This window comes from Ciconia boyciana, chromosome 5 (genome assembly GCF_034638445.1).
Source record: "Ciconia boyciana chromosome 5, ASM3463844v1, whole genome shotgun sequence".
Classification (NCBI taxonomy): domain Eukaryota; kingdom Metazoa; phylum Chordata; class Aves; order Ciconiiformes; family Ciconiidae; genus Ciconia; species Ciconia boyciana.
This window is the reverse complement of record NC_132938.1, coordinates 7,013,651-7,027,130: the sequence shown is the minus strand read 5'-3', so window position 1 is coordinate 7,027,130 and position 13,480 is coordinate 7,013,651. Positions and strand designations below refer to the sequence as shown.

At 46.3% G+C, this 13,480-nt stretch overlaps 1 protein-coding gene across 5 annotated transcripts in view; it reads right to left on the bottom strand.

The window, feature by feature from the left end:
- Nucleotides 1-13,480, bottom strand: part of REEP1 (receptor accessory protein 1) — a 71,392-nt gene that overhangs the window by 30,451 nt on the left and 27,461 nt on the right. For all 5 annotated transcript variants that reach the window (XM_072861749.1, XM_072861751.1, XM_072861752.1 and 2 more), the window contains 4 exons: nt 13,220-13,292; nt 10,052-10,128; nt 8,033-8,153; nt 6,271-6,384 (listed from right to left, as the gene is read on the bottom strand). In XM_072861749.1, the coding sequence (XP_072717850.1) occupies nt 6,271-6,384; nt 8,033-8,153; nt 10,052-10,128; nt 13,220-13,292 (385 nt within the window). The remainder of the gene's footprint in view (nt 1-6,270; nt 6,385-8,032; nt 8,154-10,051; nt 10,129-13,219; nt 13,293-13,480) is intronic.

Below are 13,480 nucleotides of genomic sequence, written 5' to 3'. Positions count from 1 at the left end.
CATTCGCTGTTCCTCTTTATTGGTGTAACATAGCTCAGCCATGACATCTTTGATTTTGGATCCCAAATGGAGAACCTTTAAAGGAAGCTACTTTCAAAAGCAGCATGCTCAGCCCTTCTGAGGTAACACTAATGGATCCTCAAAGGTTTCTCAAACTGCGTACTCACTTCTGCAGCTCTTGCCCATGTTACAGACCAGGGCACACAATGTGGCCATTACAGAGACAGTACTAAGCAGACTGGACAGAACTGTTTGCTGATACGTTTGATAAGCAAAGAAACAATCTTCCTCCAAGCAGTGGGATCTCATCATTACAAAGAGGCTTTATCCAGCATCTTAAAGGGAAGGATTCTCCCCACCACCTGCCTCCCTCTTTCCCAACTCAAGTAAGAGTGCGGTTCTCCACTGTCATGCCACAAAAGGCAGCATCTCTCTCCCACACAAGTTTTTGCTCCAAACTTTCACAGTAAATAGGTCTCAATTCTCATGGAAAATTAGGGATCTAAATATTGACTTTCAGGCAGTTGCACTTGCTATACCAGCCAGATACTAGAAATGAATGAAAAGATGCTGTTTGACTAGAGAGGACAAAATCTAAATCATCACCAGCATTTCCCTTCCAGTGCCCTGGTTTAAAAACGAGCAAATGCACTGGGAAACTTCCCAATACATTTATTGGGCTAAGGGACCCTAAAGTAGCAGAGCTGTGACCCTCCAGGGAGTGGTGAGCCCAAAGGTGGGAATGGAAGTGATGATGCTGGACCAGACAGGTGGTTGCAAGCTGAAGCAGTTTGGGAACTGCTGACGCTGCACTCCTGAGCGTTAAAGAGGTGGATGCGCATACTGAAACCCTCCCGCCTTCCTCTGCATGCCTGGTCCTTTTAACCGATAAACCAGAGTGATTGCTAGCTCTGGCAGCACCACAAGCCATATTTCCCCACGCATGAAAGGATCCTGGACTGTTTCTCAGACTTATTAGGCACAAATGGGCTTTTCATCGACACCAGTCATGCGTGCCTGCTCCCTCCACCTCATTTATCATCTTCTGCCAAGGCACTGCGCCCACTGCCAGCAGCACGCTGTGCCCCACTCCCCTTCCTAAAGGCGAGCTGTACCAAGGGGCACACAACGGGACACAGCACCAGCTGCTGTGCAGACAGTCCCTGCCCTACACACGGGAGGGTAGAAGAAGAGCAGAGAAAGGTACATTATCAGAAACCTCTGGGTTACGATGATCTGTTGGCTGTGGGATGTCTTCTGCAGCTCTCCTTTGAAGAGCAGAGTTGAGGCTGCAGCTTTGGCATGGTTAAGCGGTTGGGAGCAGGACTTGTCTTGGGGGGAAAAAAGAAGACATTGGCCTGTTTGGCAGAATTGGTTTGTTCAGGGTGAGGAATAAGGATATATGCAAACAGGATCTGGAAAACCCAGGAGCTTGAAGGAGAAGGTCAGAGAGTTGGGGGAGAGTCTAAAACTGGTGATGGGAGGGTTGTAGAGACAGAAGGCAATGGCAGGGCTGGGCTGGGTCTTGGGAAGAGAAGTAGGGAGTAGAAGGGTTGGGCACTGGGGATAGGGCAAGGCAGAAGGTGGTAGGAGGCTCAGGGTGACAGGCAGAGGATGTGCAAGTGCTGGGAGCATGGTGACAGCAAGGGAGTACATGAGAGTGTGCTGGAGGAGGCTGGTGCTGCCTCCAAGCTGTTGGTACCTCTCCTCACTGCAGCCATATGTGTCCCAGCCGCTTACGTTAGAAAACTGACTGGTACCAATGAAAAGCGCACTTATGCCCAGGCCTCCATCTGATGGCTCCACTGCCCGGCCAAGGCCCTGCACCTTCCCCGCTACTTGGGCTGTAACAGCCTTGCTGGTGCTCCCCTTCTGCTGTGACCCAAAAGCAGGCTCCTTTTCTGCTTCTCCTCTCCTCCCCCGAGGTGAGCTGGAAAGAAGGTGGTGGTCAGTGCTCAGAGCCCTTCGGGAGCGGAAATGGCTGAACTAGTTGGAACTAACTGAAAACACGCAAAGAGCAACAGGATTTACTACCCAGTCATCTAATCCTGCCACTTAGGACAGACCCACTTGAAATCACAGCATGTGGCAGAATGACCAAGCAATGAGGACAGGATTACAGAGCCCCAGATGAGATTATGTGCCTTGGTGGGGACGCCAGCTGCTGGGGGCACAGAAAAGATTTGTGTTGAGCACCTAGCAGGGGTAATAAGACCAGATATCCAATGCTCTGTCTGCTTAGAGAGTATCAAAAATAGACTCTCCGGAGAGAGAGAGAAAACACTCAAGCGAGCCAGCTGGGCAGACTCAGGGTACTTGGGACACTGACAGCTCCTCAGCCCGTAAAATGAATTGGCACAGGTTTCTGCCAGTGTTAGCACAACTGTGGCTTCAAAACAAAACAGAGCAGGGGAAGGGAGCAGGAGGAAGGGGAAGGGAGAAAAGCCTGCAGTTGGCTAACTAAAATGTTAGGCTATTTAAGATAGAAAGGGGAAAGGGCCAGGGGATCAGAGATAAGGAAGGTGTGGCTGTGCACAGCTTGCAGCATCTTAGCCTGTGGTAAATATATAAGTAGCAGCCTGTCCCACACAAACGCCAATCAGAGCACCAGCAGCATCGTGCTGCACATAAAAAGAATGAAGAGATGGGCCTTGCCCAAAGATCTTATCACAAAAGACAAAAGATCATGATGGATCCTGTGGGAGCACAAGAAGATCAGTTACCACAGCTCAGAGAAAGAGGCAAGGGACAGGGCTATGCACAGCGGGAGACATGTTTCCAAGTACAGGAGCCTTTAGATGTAGATTTAATTTACTGAAAACAGGTCTGTACAGAGTACACTTTCAGCCCAGCAGCTCACTGTGTATTTGCCACCAGAAGCTGCTGATTTGCGAAGTCTGAGGGTACATTTCTTAATACAAAAGCATCTTTTCCTCACCCACTAATCCAAGTGAAGCAGGAAATAAGAGAGATCCTCACATTCACTTGCTGGTAAAAGCCACGTTTTCCATGGGAGCTGCAGGAGCTCAGTGCTTCTGAATATATGGTCATCTCTATAGGATCCAATTTTAACACAATCCGTTAAAGGCTGAAACCCAATGAACCTGGTCAGGGCTCAGTTTCCCATCTACACTCAACACAGGCTAGCTGGATACCCTTGAACCTTGGCATTGGGAAAACCAGGATAAGCCTTAGAAATAATATTCTCTTTCCTCCCTCCCTGGAAACTTCCCCCTAAGGACAGCACTGCAGTCTTGTCTGGCACCTGTCAGCTCAAAGTGTTTTCCAGATAATTAGTCATTTAAACTTATCTCACACAGTATAATCTAGCTCTGTTAAACCTCCTTCTCAAGTGAGCAAGTAAGGGCGTTGCCATACATTTAACAGCAGATGAAAACCAGAGCAACAAAAGGTGTTATCACCTGTACCTGCTTGTATCGCTCCTCTCTTGGAAACGGCTCCCTTCACGGCAGCAGGGACAGCTAAATGGAGACACGTCCACACCCGACCCATCACACTTCACATCCTGAATACCTGAGGAACCCCATCTCAGCACTTCTGTACTGCAACACATCAGGCTGTAAATAACAGCCATTCAACTCTCCCTGCCCGAAAGACAACAAATTCCATCTAAGAAGGGCAAGGGACAGAAGCTGCTTTAACCATTCCTGACTATTGCACCATGAAGAGTGTAAATGTATTAAGGGTGTGGTCCCATGAGCAGCAGAGGTCATCTGTCTGCTTCCCATGAACAGGAAGGGAAGATCTTGCTTTCCTTTCCTCCAGCCATGCTCCTCACAATGCAGTTCTGTCCCTTCCCTTGTGCTGGCTCAGGCACTTGAGACACATTTGTGGGCTCAAAAAACAGTATTCCCTTTCTTTCTCTTTCTGGATTAGCTTTTTGATAGATTAAACTGAGGAGGTCCAAAGAGCTGGTTAACCCACTGGGAGCAGGAGCGTTACCACATTTTGGAGGAGGAGAGCTGTCAGATCAGGCTCACCCTGTCTCTTGGATCTGCACCCTGAGGCACACAGAAGCAAGCAACTTTCTGGAGGCCACATGCTGAAGTGGTGAAGGAAGCCAGGAGTCCTATTTTTCCTCACATATTCAGAGTAATCTAAATGTCAAGGTTGAAGCAAAGACATGAACAGTCCTTGCTTTGTTATAAAAATGAGTCAATGGATTAATCAATCCAATAACAACCTCTCAATCTTATCAACAGATCATTTTCCACCTCCCCAAAGTACTGTGCAGGAAAGGCTCTTCTGGTCCATTTACAGGTTGCAATATCTTAACTGTTTTCTCTCAAGTTAGGCTGGCAGATGTGCCATACAGCAATACCACACAAGTCACAGAGTTGCTTTCTTCAAGCACTGAATGGGGAGCTTCATTAACTCATGCAAAACAATGGCTTCCTTGTACCCTGGAGACTCTTCTCCCTTCTACCCAGCTTCCTACTGCCACTGGAGCCACATTACAAGGCAGTGAGATTCTTAAGAAAAACACCAGAAAAAGACACTGTTGCAGTCCTGAGATGAACAGGTTGGCACTGTGGGTCTGGGCTGCTGCTGAGCTTCTCATATTCAGGAGCTACCCAAACAGGAGTCAGAGTTTCTTCGGGATTCACACACAGTTTCTCACTCTGTCCTAAAAACAGCTCTAGCACAGAGAGTCTGCAGCACCTTGTAGGAAGGGGCTCAGAGCAAAGGCAGTGCTGCAAAACAGGCATTCCCAGAACCTATTTATGTCCATGGTGCGACTTCTTCAGGCTTACATAGCAGCAGCAGAAGTGTTAAGTGTCATGGAGGCATCACACAAATGTTGTTTCACTGGGCATATTAATACACAGCTTTGCCTTAGCTCCACGTTTATCCCAGGCTTCAGTTCAGGTTTGGATTAGCCAGCAGTCCCTGGGTTAGCAGAGCCTCCCCACTGAAGAGCAACAGTTCAGGAGGAGAACTGAGCCAGGCCTGACAGCCACAGTCTGCACAATGCTTGGCAGGGAAAAGGGAAGCAATTTTTGGCTTTTCTTTGCAACAGGATATAGCTTTTGCATGTCTTTGCAATTCTACATGTGCATGCCATATCCCAGGGGCTCCCCACTTCTATAATACCTTGCATTCAACGTGCTTTATAGAGTTTATGGTATTTGGCCTCCCTAGGATGTATTATGCATTTTTACAGAAGGTAAGGCCAAGATATACTAAAATGATGTGCCTGAGGTCGTACGAAAAGCACCTGACAGAGGAAAATAATTTCCTTCAACTCCCATTCACACACACCAGTACCCACCTTGCCCGTATGTTTCTACTATCCTTTTGCAAGAGGGCATTGTATCTGACTGCATGAAAGCCATATCTTTTATACAAGTCTTGCCCCCAAAACACAAGGGTATAGTCACTGTGCACATCTACCCTAAGCCATGATAATCCATGGCTAGAGAGCAGGACCACAAAATGCAGTTATCAAGTCCTTGTGGCTTTTACGAAAGTAAAGAACAGAGACAACAGCTATTTCCTGGTTCTGGCTCTACGCCAGGAACAGAGTACAGGATACACCTCTTCAGACGAGACCACTCATCCAACATCTACTCGTTCTCCAAAAGCAACTAATGCCACTTCCCATTCACTCCTACATAAACATTTCTCCAGAGAATTATACACAAGGAATGTTATGTGCAAGCTTTGCAGACGAACTTTTAGCCTTCACGAACTTCAGATCACATCTGCTTTCTGTCGGTACCCAAATTACAGGTCACTACATCCTGCAGACTTCTCAAAAATTCAGCACAAAAATTGACAAAATGGGCCACAGATGGCCTTTCCCTTCACTGCAGAAGGTGCCAACCAAAAAAAATATTTCCCTGTCAGGGTGTTAACTGTGTTCACCTAATGTCAGCATGCTTCATGGGAAGCATGCTCCTATTTTGACAGTGAAAATGAAAAGCACAGGCTGTGATGAACAGCATTGCTAACATTGTCACCTGGGTACTGAATGCTATGGAAAATATAAAATTCAACAGAGGCCTGAGGCAGACCCTAGTCTTAATCCTGCATTTTCAACCTCCTATAGGTTCACAAGGCACCACGCATACTGTCATCATCCCAAGAGGCAGCTGTGTGGCTGGTGAATGGGAGATTGGGAGGCATGATCAAAATCAGTGAGCAAATCCCTACCCTCACCGTCTCTCCCCCTCCACATTGTGGCTGCTGGTGGTGATGGATGGAGATGAGATGCTAATGAGTCACCATCCTGACCCACACCTTTACCTTTGAAGCCGCCATGACGGCTGCCGTGGCTGCGACGTTCAGCCCCCGCTTCCCAAAGTGCACAAGGGCATCGTAGCTCCGGTCTTTTGCCTGGACGAGGCAGTCATCGATCTCCTGTCACAGCAGACAAAACAAAAAAAAAAAGCACAAGAAGGACAAGTTCAGAGTGCTCCCAGCCTCAAACTCTTGGAAGGGCCAGGTCATCTTTTATGGAGGCAGATATCCTCCATTTCCTCCACCTTGGCTGAAGAGAAGTTCACAGCCAACGTTTGCAAATAGGAGAGGTTTGCAGGGAGCAGTAACCCCCTTTGCAGGCTTTGGGAACTCTTTATTCTGCGAATGGAAGATTGGGACCCAAAGCTGGGATACACTTGCACAGTGCAACCACCACCAATAGGTCCTGGAAGCAAGACAGACACATTCACCTGGGCAGAATGGACCAGGGTGTGTCAGGAGCCATTTGCAATCCTTGGACTCTAAAGACAAATTGGATTGCCCCATAGTTAAAAAGAATCATATTATGACACTGGGCAGCTGCAGCTGTACTGCCCTGGGTCCAAGACTGGTGGTCTCAGAAGTATCTGAGATATCTCTGCACATCACTGCAGTGTGCGGCTTCAACATGCCCATGGAATTGGTAGGCCCAGAGCTTCTGGACTTCGATGCTGCTCAATATACAGTGAAATGGTTATGAAAGTTCCTGCCCTCACCCTCCCTCCCTCAAGACACAGGGATCTGGATGATAATGGATGACAATGATTTCTAGTACTTAGCTACTGGATGTGCTGGGTTAGTAGGGACTGGAGGCTGCAAGAAGCTGCTGGCTGTTTAGTGAGTCCCTCCCTATTCCTAGTAGATAAGAGGTGGCAATCCAAAATGCACAAGCACTACTTGTGAGAAGCATAAGCAGAAGTTCCCAGGAAGCAGAGAGACAGGAGACTGATCCCCACTGTCCTTCTTGGACAGGACTGAGATACAACTGTTCATGCACTGCCTGTGGCTAAACAGATCTTTCACTTCCATAGTTGACAATGTGGGAAACAGGCATTCACTTCTTTGTAGTTTGCATGTTGGTGTGTGACTGATAGCTATTCTTGGCCCATGTATCCACATGAGCCAAGTGGATCTGCCTGACAATGTCCCATTCACAGCCACAGGAATCTCCTAGGCAGGCAAATGATCCAAGATGTAATGTGTGTGTGTCCCCATCGTCCCGTCCCTCCCCCCCAAAATTAGCATCATTAATTTGAGCAAGACATTTCTCAACCCAGGACCTCAACATGCTACATGCCTTACTTCAACATGCTATACATCTCCCAGCTAGGCAAGTGCTTGCTATGCCCCTTTCAGACAGGCTTGGCTATTTGTCTCATTGCTGCACAATGTTTTAGGCAGAGCTGGGAACAAAGTTAAGGAGCCCTGGCTGCCAGACCCTGTTTCTCTAATCTTTATATCCAGCCACAACACAGCACTCAGCTATATTCAGCCAGTATGTGCAAAGCAGCTCAGGAGGTATTTTTATCCCCTTCCCTCCCAACTTCTCAAGTGCACAAAGATTAGTTAATATGTGTGAGTGCGCTGAACAGATGCCAGTATTCAAGAATACAACAACCACAAACACCAACCAAAAAGAGATGATCAAATGACAGAGGAAGAGAATCGGCAACTCCCAGTCCTTCAATGAAAATGAGTGATACAAAGACTAGAGTAAACATATTGTAGATCTGCTCCACCCAGAGAGGACCTGGGCACCTGTGGTTACCTTTTCTTTTGAAGACAGTGTTGGGTGAACAAATTTCCTGTACAGGAGGCTGGAGCCTTTTGTGTATGGAGACAGCAGCCAAGCTACAAAAGCTATTTTGAGTTCATAGTAGAATGGAAACCTAGAAGAAAAAAGAACTGTTAATGTCTGCTCCCAATTTAACCACTGCCCTTAATTAGAGATGCTCAGCACAGGAAGGGACTGGCCAGTCTAGCTTAGGGCAGCTTTTGCTTACCAAAGAATCCAAAGACCAAAACACATTCATTCACCTTCACACACATCTCAACTAGGCATGTGGGTAAATCATTACTCAGGTATCAGGGCCATTATTTAATGGCCTGGAAGAGACTCTGCTGTGTGATAAGAGGAGCTTTCTACATGCAAAAAGCACAGATGCTGCCTTCATAGCATCCCCAATCATTAGGAGGGAGCAAAGAGCAAACCAGCAAATCAGTATTTCATTGATATATTTAGGCACCTTTCATCTCTCTGCCTTTCTGCTTTTAAGACAACACTTATCTGACTCAAATTGAAACACAAGAACCTTCGTTGTCCAAGCAACACGCAACGTAAAGGTGCAGATCCATACTGTGGCTTTCAGGTAGCACTGCAAAATATGCAGGACGCTAACTAATAACAGGACATGCTTTAGCTGTAACAAGTCAGGAACTTCTTGAGATTAGATTATCCAGACTCTTTTCTGGAGGACAAAGTCTAGAGCTCAAGGCTGGCCAGCTAGAGGCATCCTCATGCAGGCAGGCACATTGCTGTCAGCAGTGTGATGAACCAACGCTACCCTTTGTAGGCAGGGGCAAGCGAGAGCAGCACAGAGACCCTGTGATAGCTGTGCACCAGCCCAGCTGGACCCAGACAGACTCCTGCTGTGCTAGCACAGCACTGTCACCGAGCCAGCTGGGTCATACAGCATCCAGGTCTGACCCGATGGGCCTCTGCAATGCTTTACTCCGAGCATGGATTTGCCAGGTTGGTCTTCCACCTCACTGAGGATCTCTACAGCATACTTGATTTCACAGGCTGGACAAGCCCTCTGTCATTCCTCCCGAGAGACCCACATAATACATCCTCAAAAAAAAACAAAGCTCCAGATGAACACAGTGGAGGTAGATCTGCATGCAAATTAGATAGAGACACAATAACGTCTTTTATCTCCTTTTCAACAGATCTGACATCTTGCCAAGTACCCCCGATTCCCCGTGTCTGGAGAACTCACTAGAGGCGTGCAGTGCTACACAGGAACAGGCTTTAGGTGAGGGCCATGCACTACAGTTAAATTTTCATCCAGAAGTCTACTGATCTCACTGGTTTCCACAAGAAAGGCCTTACTAAAAAGGGCAACCAAGCAACAAACATTTCCAAACTTGAGCATCCAAATTTAAGGAACTGAATCTGATAATTGGGCATTTATGTGCTCTCATCCTGACAGAGGTCACCAGGAATTCTTCCACTGGCACCAGAGAGCCCCCATCAGTATGGGCTGTCACTATCCTCCATCAAACTGTAAACCCAGCTTAACCAGGAACGGGCCTGGCAAAACATCCCAGGAACAACAATCCAGGCAGCAACCTACAAACAAAGTCCCGTGCTGCAGGGTTGTTTCTGCCTGATCCCTACAGTCTGTGTATTTACTGTAGGACACAGCTAGCTAAGTCTAGAACTATGCCTGTAGTTAAAGCTACTGTTGTTTACGTGATGATCTCTGCAAGCATCCAACTCAGCAATCAGCTGTACCTCTCTCTGACAGGCAAGGGACTGAGACTGCTGTAATGATTTCTCACTAATGAGATATCACTGAGCAGTTCCACCTTCTTTCTTGCTTTTCCTATGACAGCACCGAGAAAGGAAGCATGCCTCCTCCAGACAAAACACCTCTATGCACCTGAAGCTGCTAACCCCATGTTCAGGAGGCAGCGCACCTCTGTTACCCCTTTTTTCCCCCTCGTAAACATTTCCATTTTCTTTCCATCTCATGACAAAGACCATCTCCCATCTGGTGCTCACCAGCAAAGAAAGATATCCGTGAATGTCTCTGCTGTCGTGAAGAGCGCGAATATGATCCAGTACATCATCCATTTGACCTGGTAAACAAAAACAGTAGCTGGTTCATTTTTCTTGAAGGGCCTCAAACTATCTCTTACAGGCACAAGTGCACAGAATAACTCTCACAGAAAAAAAGGTTCTTTCCCCCTGCCCCGTGTGTTAACAATTACTATGGACTTGAAGATGCCGGAGCTTCCCCCACCTCAGCACATAACACACGTCATATTTCCACACAAGCCATGGGGAAGGAAGATTGTGGCCTTTGGGACTGGTCTCATGAAAAGAAGCAGTCTGACTCTGTGCCTACAGAAGAAGCTCCACTGGCCAGCGGAGGACCACAGCCCTATCACAGGGCATTAAATATCTCACTTGGCTCACCTTAATAGCACAGGTTAATACTAGGGTGTTGGCCAGACTGCAAATAAGACAAAATGTAATTACTTACATAATACCCACAGGCAGGGGAAACTAGCCAGGAAGAAATAAAGAGGTAACTGCCCATCCCATCATCGAGGGCTCTGGAGCACAATCAACTCACCGCAGCTTATTGAATTAGTGTGCATCACTTGAGTGGGGGTGCCTCCTCACATCCACACCCTGAGCCCGTTGCATGACAAAGGCAAGTGCATTAGCTTAAATCCCTTACCTGGGGCTTAGGTGAGAGCATTTTACCTCACACTGGTAGTGAAAGCATGTGCTGTGCTGTCACTGTGTTCAACTGTGGTAACTCCGCTGTGGGGGACTGCTTGGTGGGTGATTTATGGATGGTCTCCTTTGTGGTGATAGCGACAGACACAGAAAGAGTCTTTGGGGACCGTGACTTGGTCAGGCAAACTGTAGTATCTCGAGTAATTCAGGAATCTGGGGATTTTTGTCACTAAGCGCTAAATGGCATTTAAAAGCACAGCTAAACTATTCTGATGTATGCAGTATTGGTCCTTCTTGGGCTGGAAAGAAACAATGTATTTGTCACACGCCATCAGCACTTCCAGTGATTTTATCAAGTGATGTGGTGCTCCTCTTCTGCGGCACTGTCACCACAGAGATGATGTAAGGAATAATTTCCAAGTACAGGAGGTGAGAGAGAAACCTTTTATTCTCCCTCAATATTTTTTTTCCATTGTAAAATTGTAGAACTTAAAGCTCAAACAGCTTTAAGAATCTGTGTCTCCAAAGGAAAGGAGATGGTAAGACAAAAGTTGTTAATTTAACTGAAAATTGTTGTCTAATTAGCTATATTTGAAAATGGAGATTCCTAAGCAGCTTTGCTGGAATGTTAGAAAGCTTAAGGAAATAAAAATCCATGAAAATCCATGAACTGGACCGTGTTACCTAAGGCTGGGATAATTGCAACAGAATAAGGGAAGGGTGGAAAGAAGGCAGAAGGATACCTACACCAGGTGCTGCTCTGGGGAAGGGAGGATGGAGGTGGCAATAAATCTGGATGTCACCAGCTCTGAAATGGCTTGCTCCATCTTCTCCCCGATGCAGTGGGGACAGTACCTGTAGTCTCTCTCCATCTCCCTGCAGATACTGAAATTATTCCCTGAACACCTGTCACCCAGCTATATAACTGCTCCCCTGGGATTTATATGTATATTTATATGTATATTTATATTTAGTGTTACAGCAGTAGAATGGCACTGCCAAATGCCTGAGAGCATTGTCTTCCCAGGGCAGCTTCTGCCAGACTTTTTACATAACTGTGACTCCCTCAAAGCCTCACTGCCAGCACAGTTCTGTCAGTTAGACATTACTGCCAGCAAAACTGTTAAACACAAACCCAGACCTGGTGTGGATGGGCTTGGATCAGCCTAAAACACCATTTATCAAAATGACTATTACCAAGCAGAATAAAAATAAACTACAGTGACATCAGTTTTAACTAATAAATGAAGGTTTGTACTGTGTTAGTGTAAATTCCTATTAAAAAAAAAATTAAAAAAATCAGACCCTAATGGGCATATTGCCACAACCGGTGTGTGCAACTGAAAAACAATTGTAAGTGCAGACCAGGTCTTAGATCAGCTATTCCCACGTTTGGGTCACGACTCCATGTGTCTGATGCGAGTTCCTCTTTTGCAATTGAATTTCCAACAGGAATTGGACTCTTCAACAAAATATTTTCCAGAAAAGGACTATGGAAGTGTTAAGTATCAGTGGCAGACACTGCTTGGGGATGCTAGCGCACGTCTTCAGCATTTCCAGGCAAAGGGTGTACAAACCTTGAGAAGCACAGCTGTGCAAGGGCTGCAGGGACATTTTGCCTTAAGTATCTGATGTGTTCTGTAACACTTATGGTTCTCAAAATATCTGAAACCATTATCTGAAGGAGGGGACTGATAGAAAGGAAAAATCTCAGCAGCCACAGTGAGTCCCAGTTTGAGCTTGCACTAAGGACTTAATGGGACAGCCATCTATGCTGTTACCCAGAGGAGAAAATGGGCTTGTCATCCCTGGGATCTTGAGAGGATTGAAGAATCAAGATCTGCAGGCTGAGCCAGGTTCAGTGAAGTTAACAGAGCTCAGGTTGTGAGCAAATCTTACAGGACCCCAACAGCATCCAAGTGGTTTTGAATCTCCCACATTTCACCTTCCATGACAGCCCCATATGCCTTTAGAAACTGGGGCCCAGGGAACATTTTTCAGCAAAAGATTGCCGGACCTGCCTGTAAATAGGTTGCTCCACAAGGAAGGATGTTTCTATCTGATGATTCAGTGATATGTGCTTCGAGTTGCCTCCTCTGATCCTTGTTTTGAATGAGCAGCTAAAGCTTCAAGGCTTTTTGAAAAGGCTTTGATTTATTCTGCTCTTCAGAAACAAAGGAAAACACGCAAAGCTCTAGATGCCAAACACCTTTTATATAAGCCGTATATAGCTCACACCACCAGAGAAATAGCATACATTTGTCAAAGAACACATCAACTCTGCAGAGGAGCCAGAAGCACAAACCCAAGTGTCCTTATTTGAGACTTGTGCCTAGCAGTCAGCCAGTCCACCTTCAGGCCAGTCTTCCTCTTGCACTGGTTTACAAGCTTTCCCAGAATACAGGCAACACCTTTACAATGTGGTGAGGAGGAATCTTAGAAAATAAACCCTGCAGCACAGCCACAAACATCATTACTCACATATTCTTTGATGTCCTTTGATTTCACGGCTTTGTAAGAATAATATGCAGGGTAAAGAGTGCCAAATATGAGCCTGGAAAAAAACAAACAAACAACAAATGGATTAAATTGATTTCCTGTCACAGAGAAAGATTTTTTTTCCCCTGTCTGTTAAATGTGTTTCTTGCACTAGCAAAAAGTGTTAGGATTTCATTTAAGCTTGAGTGCACTAAGTACAGTACAGAAGTGATTTTGCATCACTGAATTCAGAGAAACTATTGC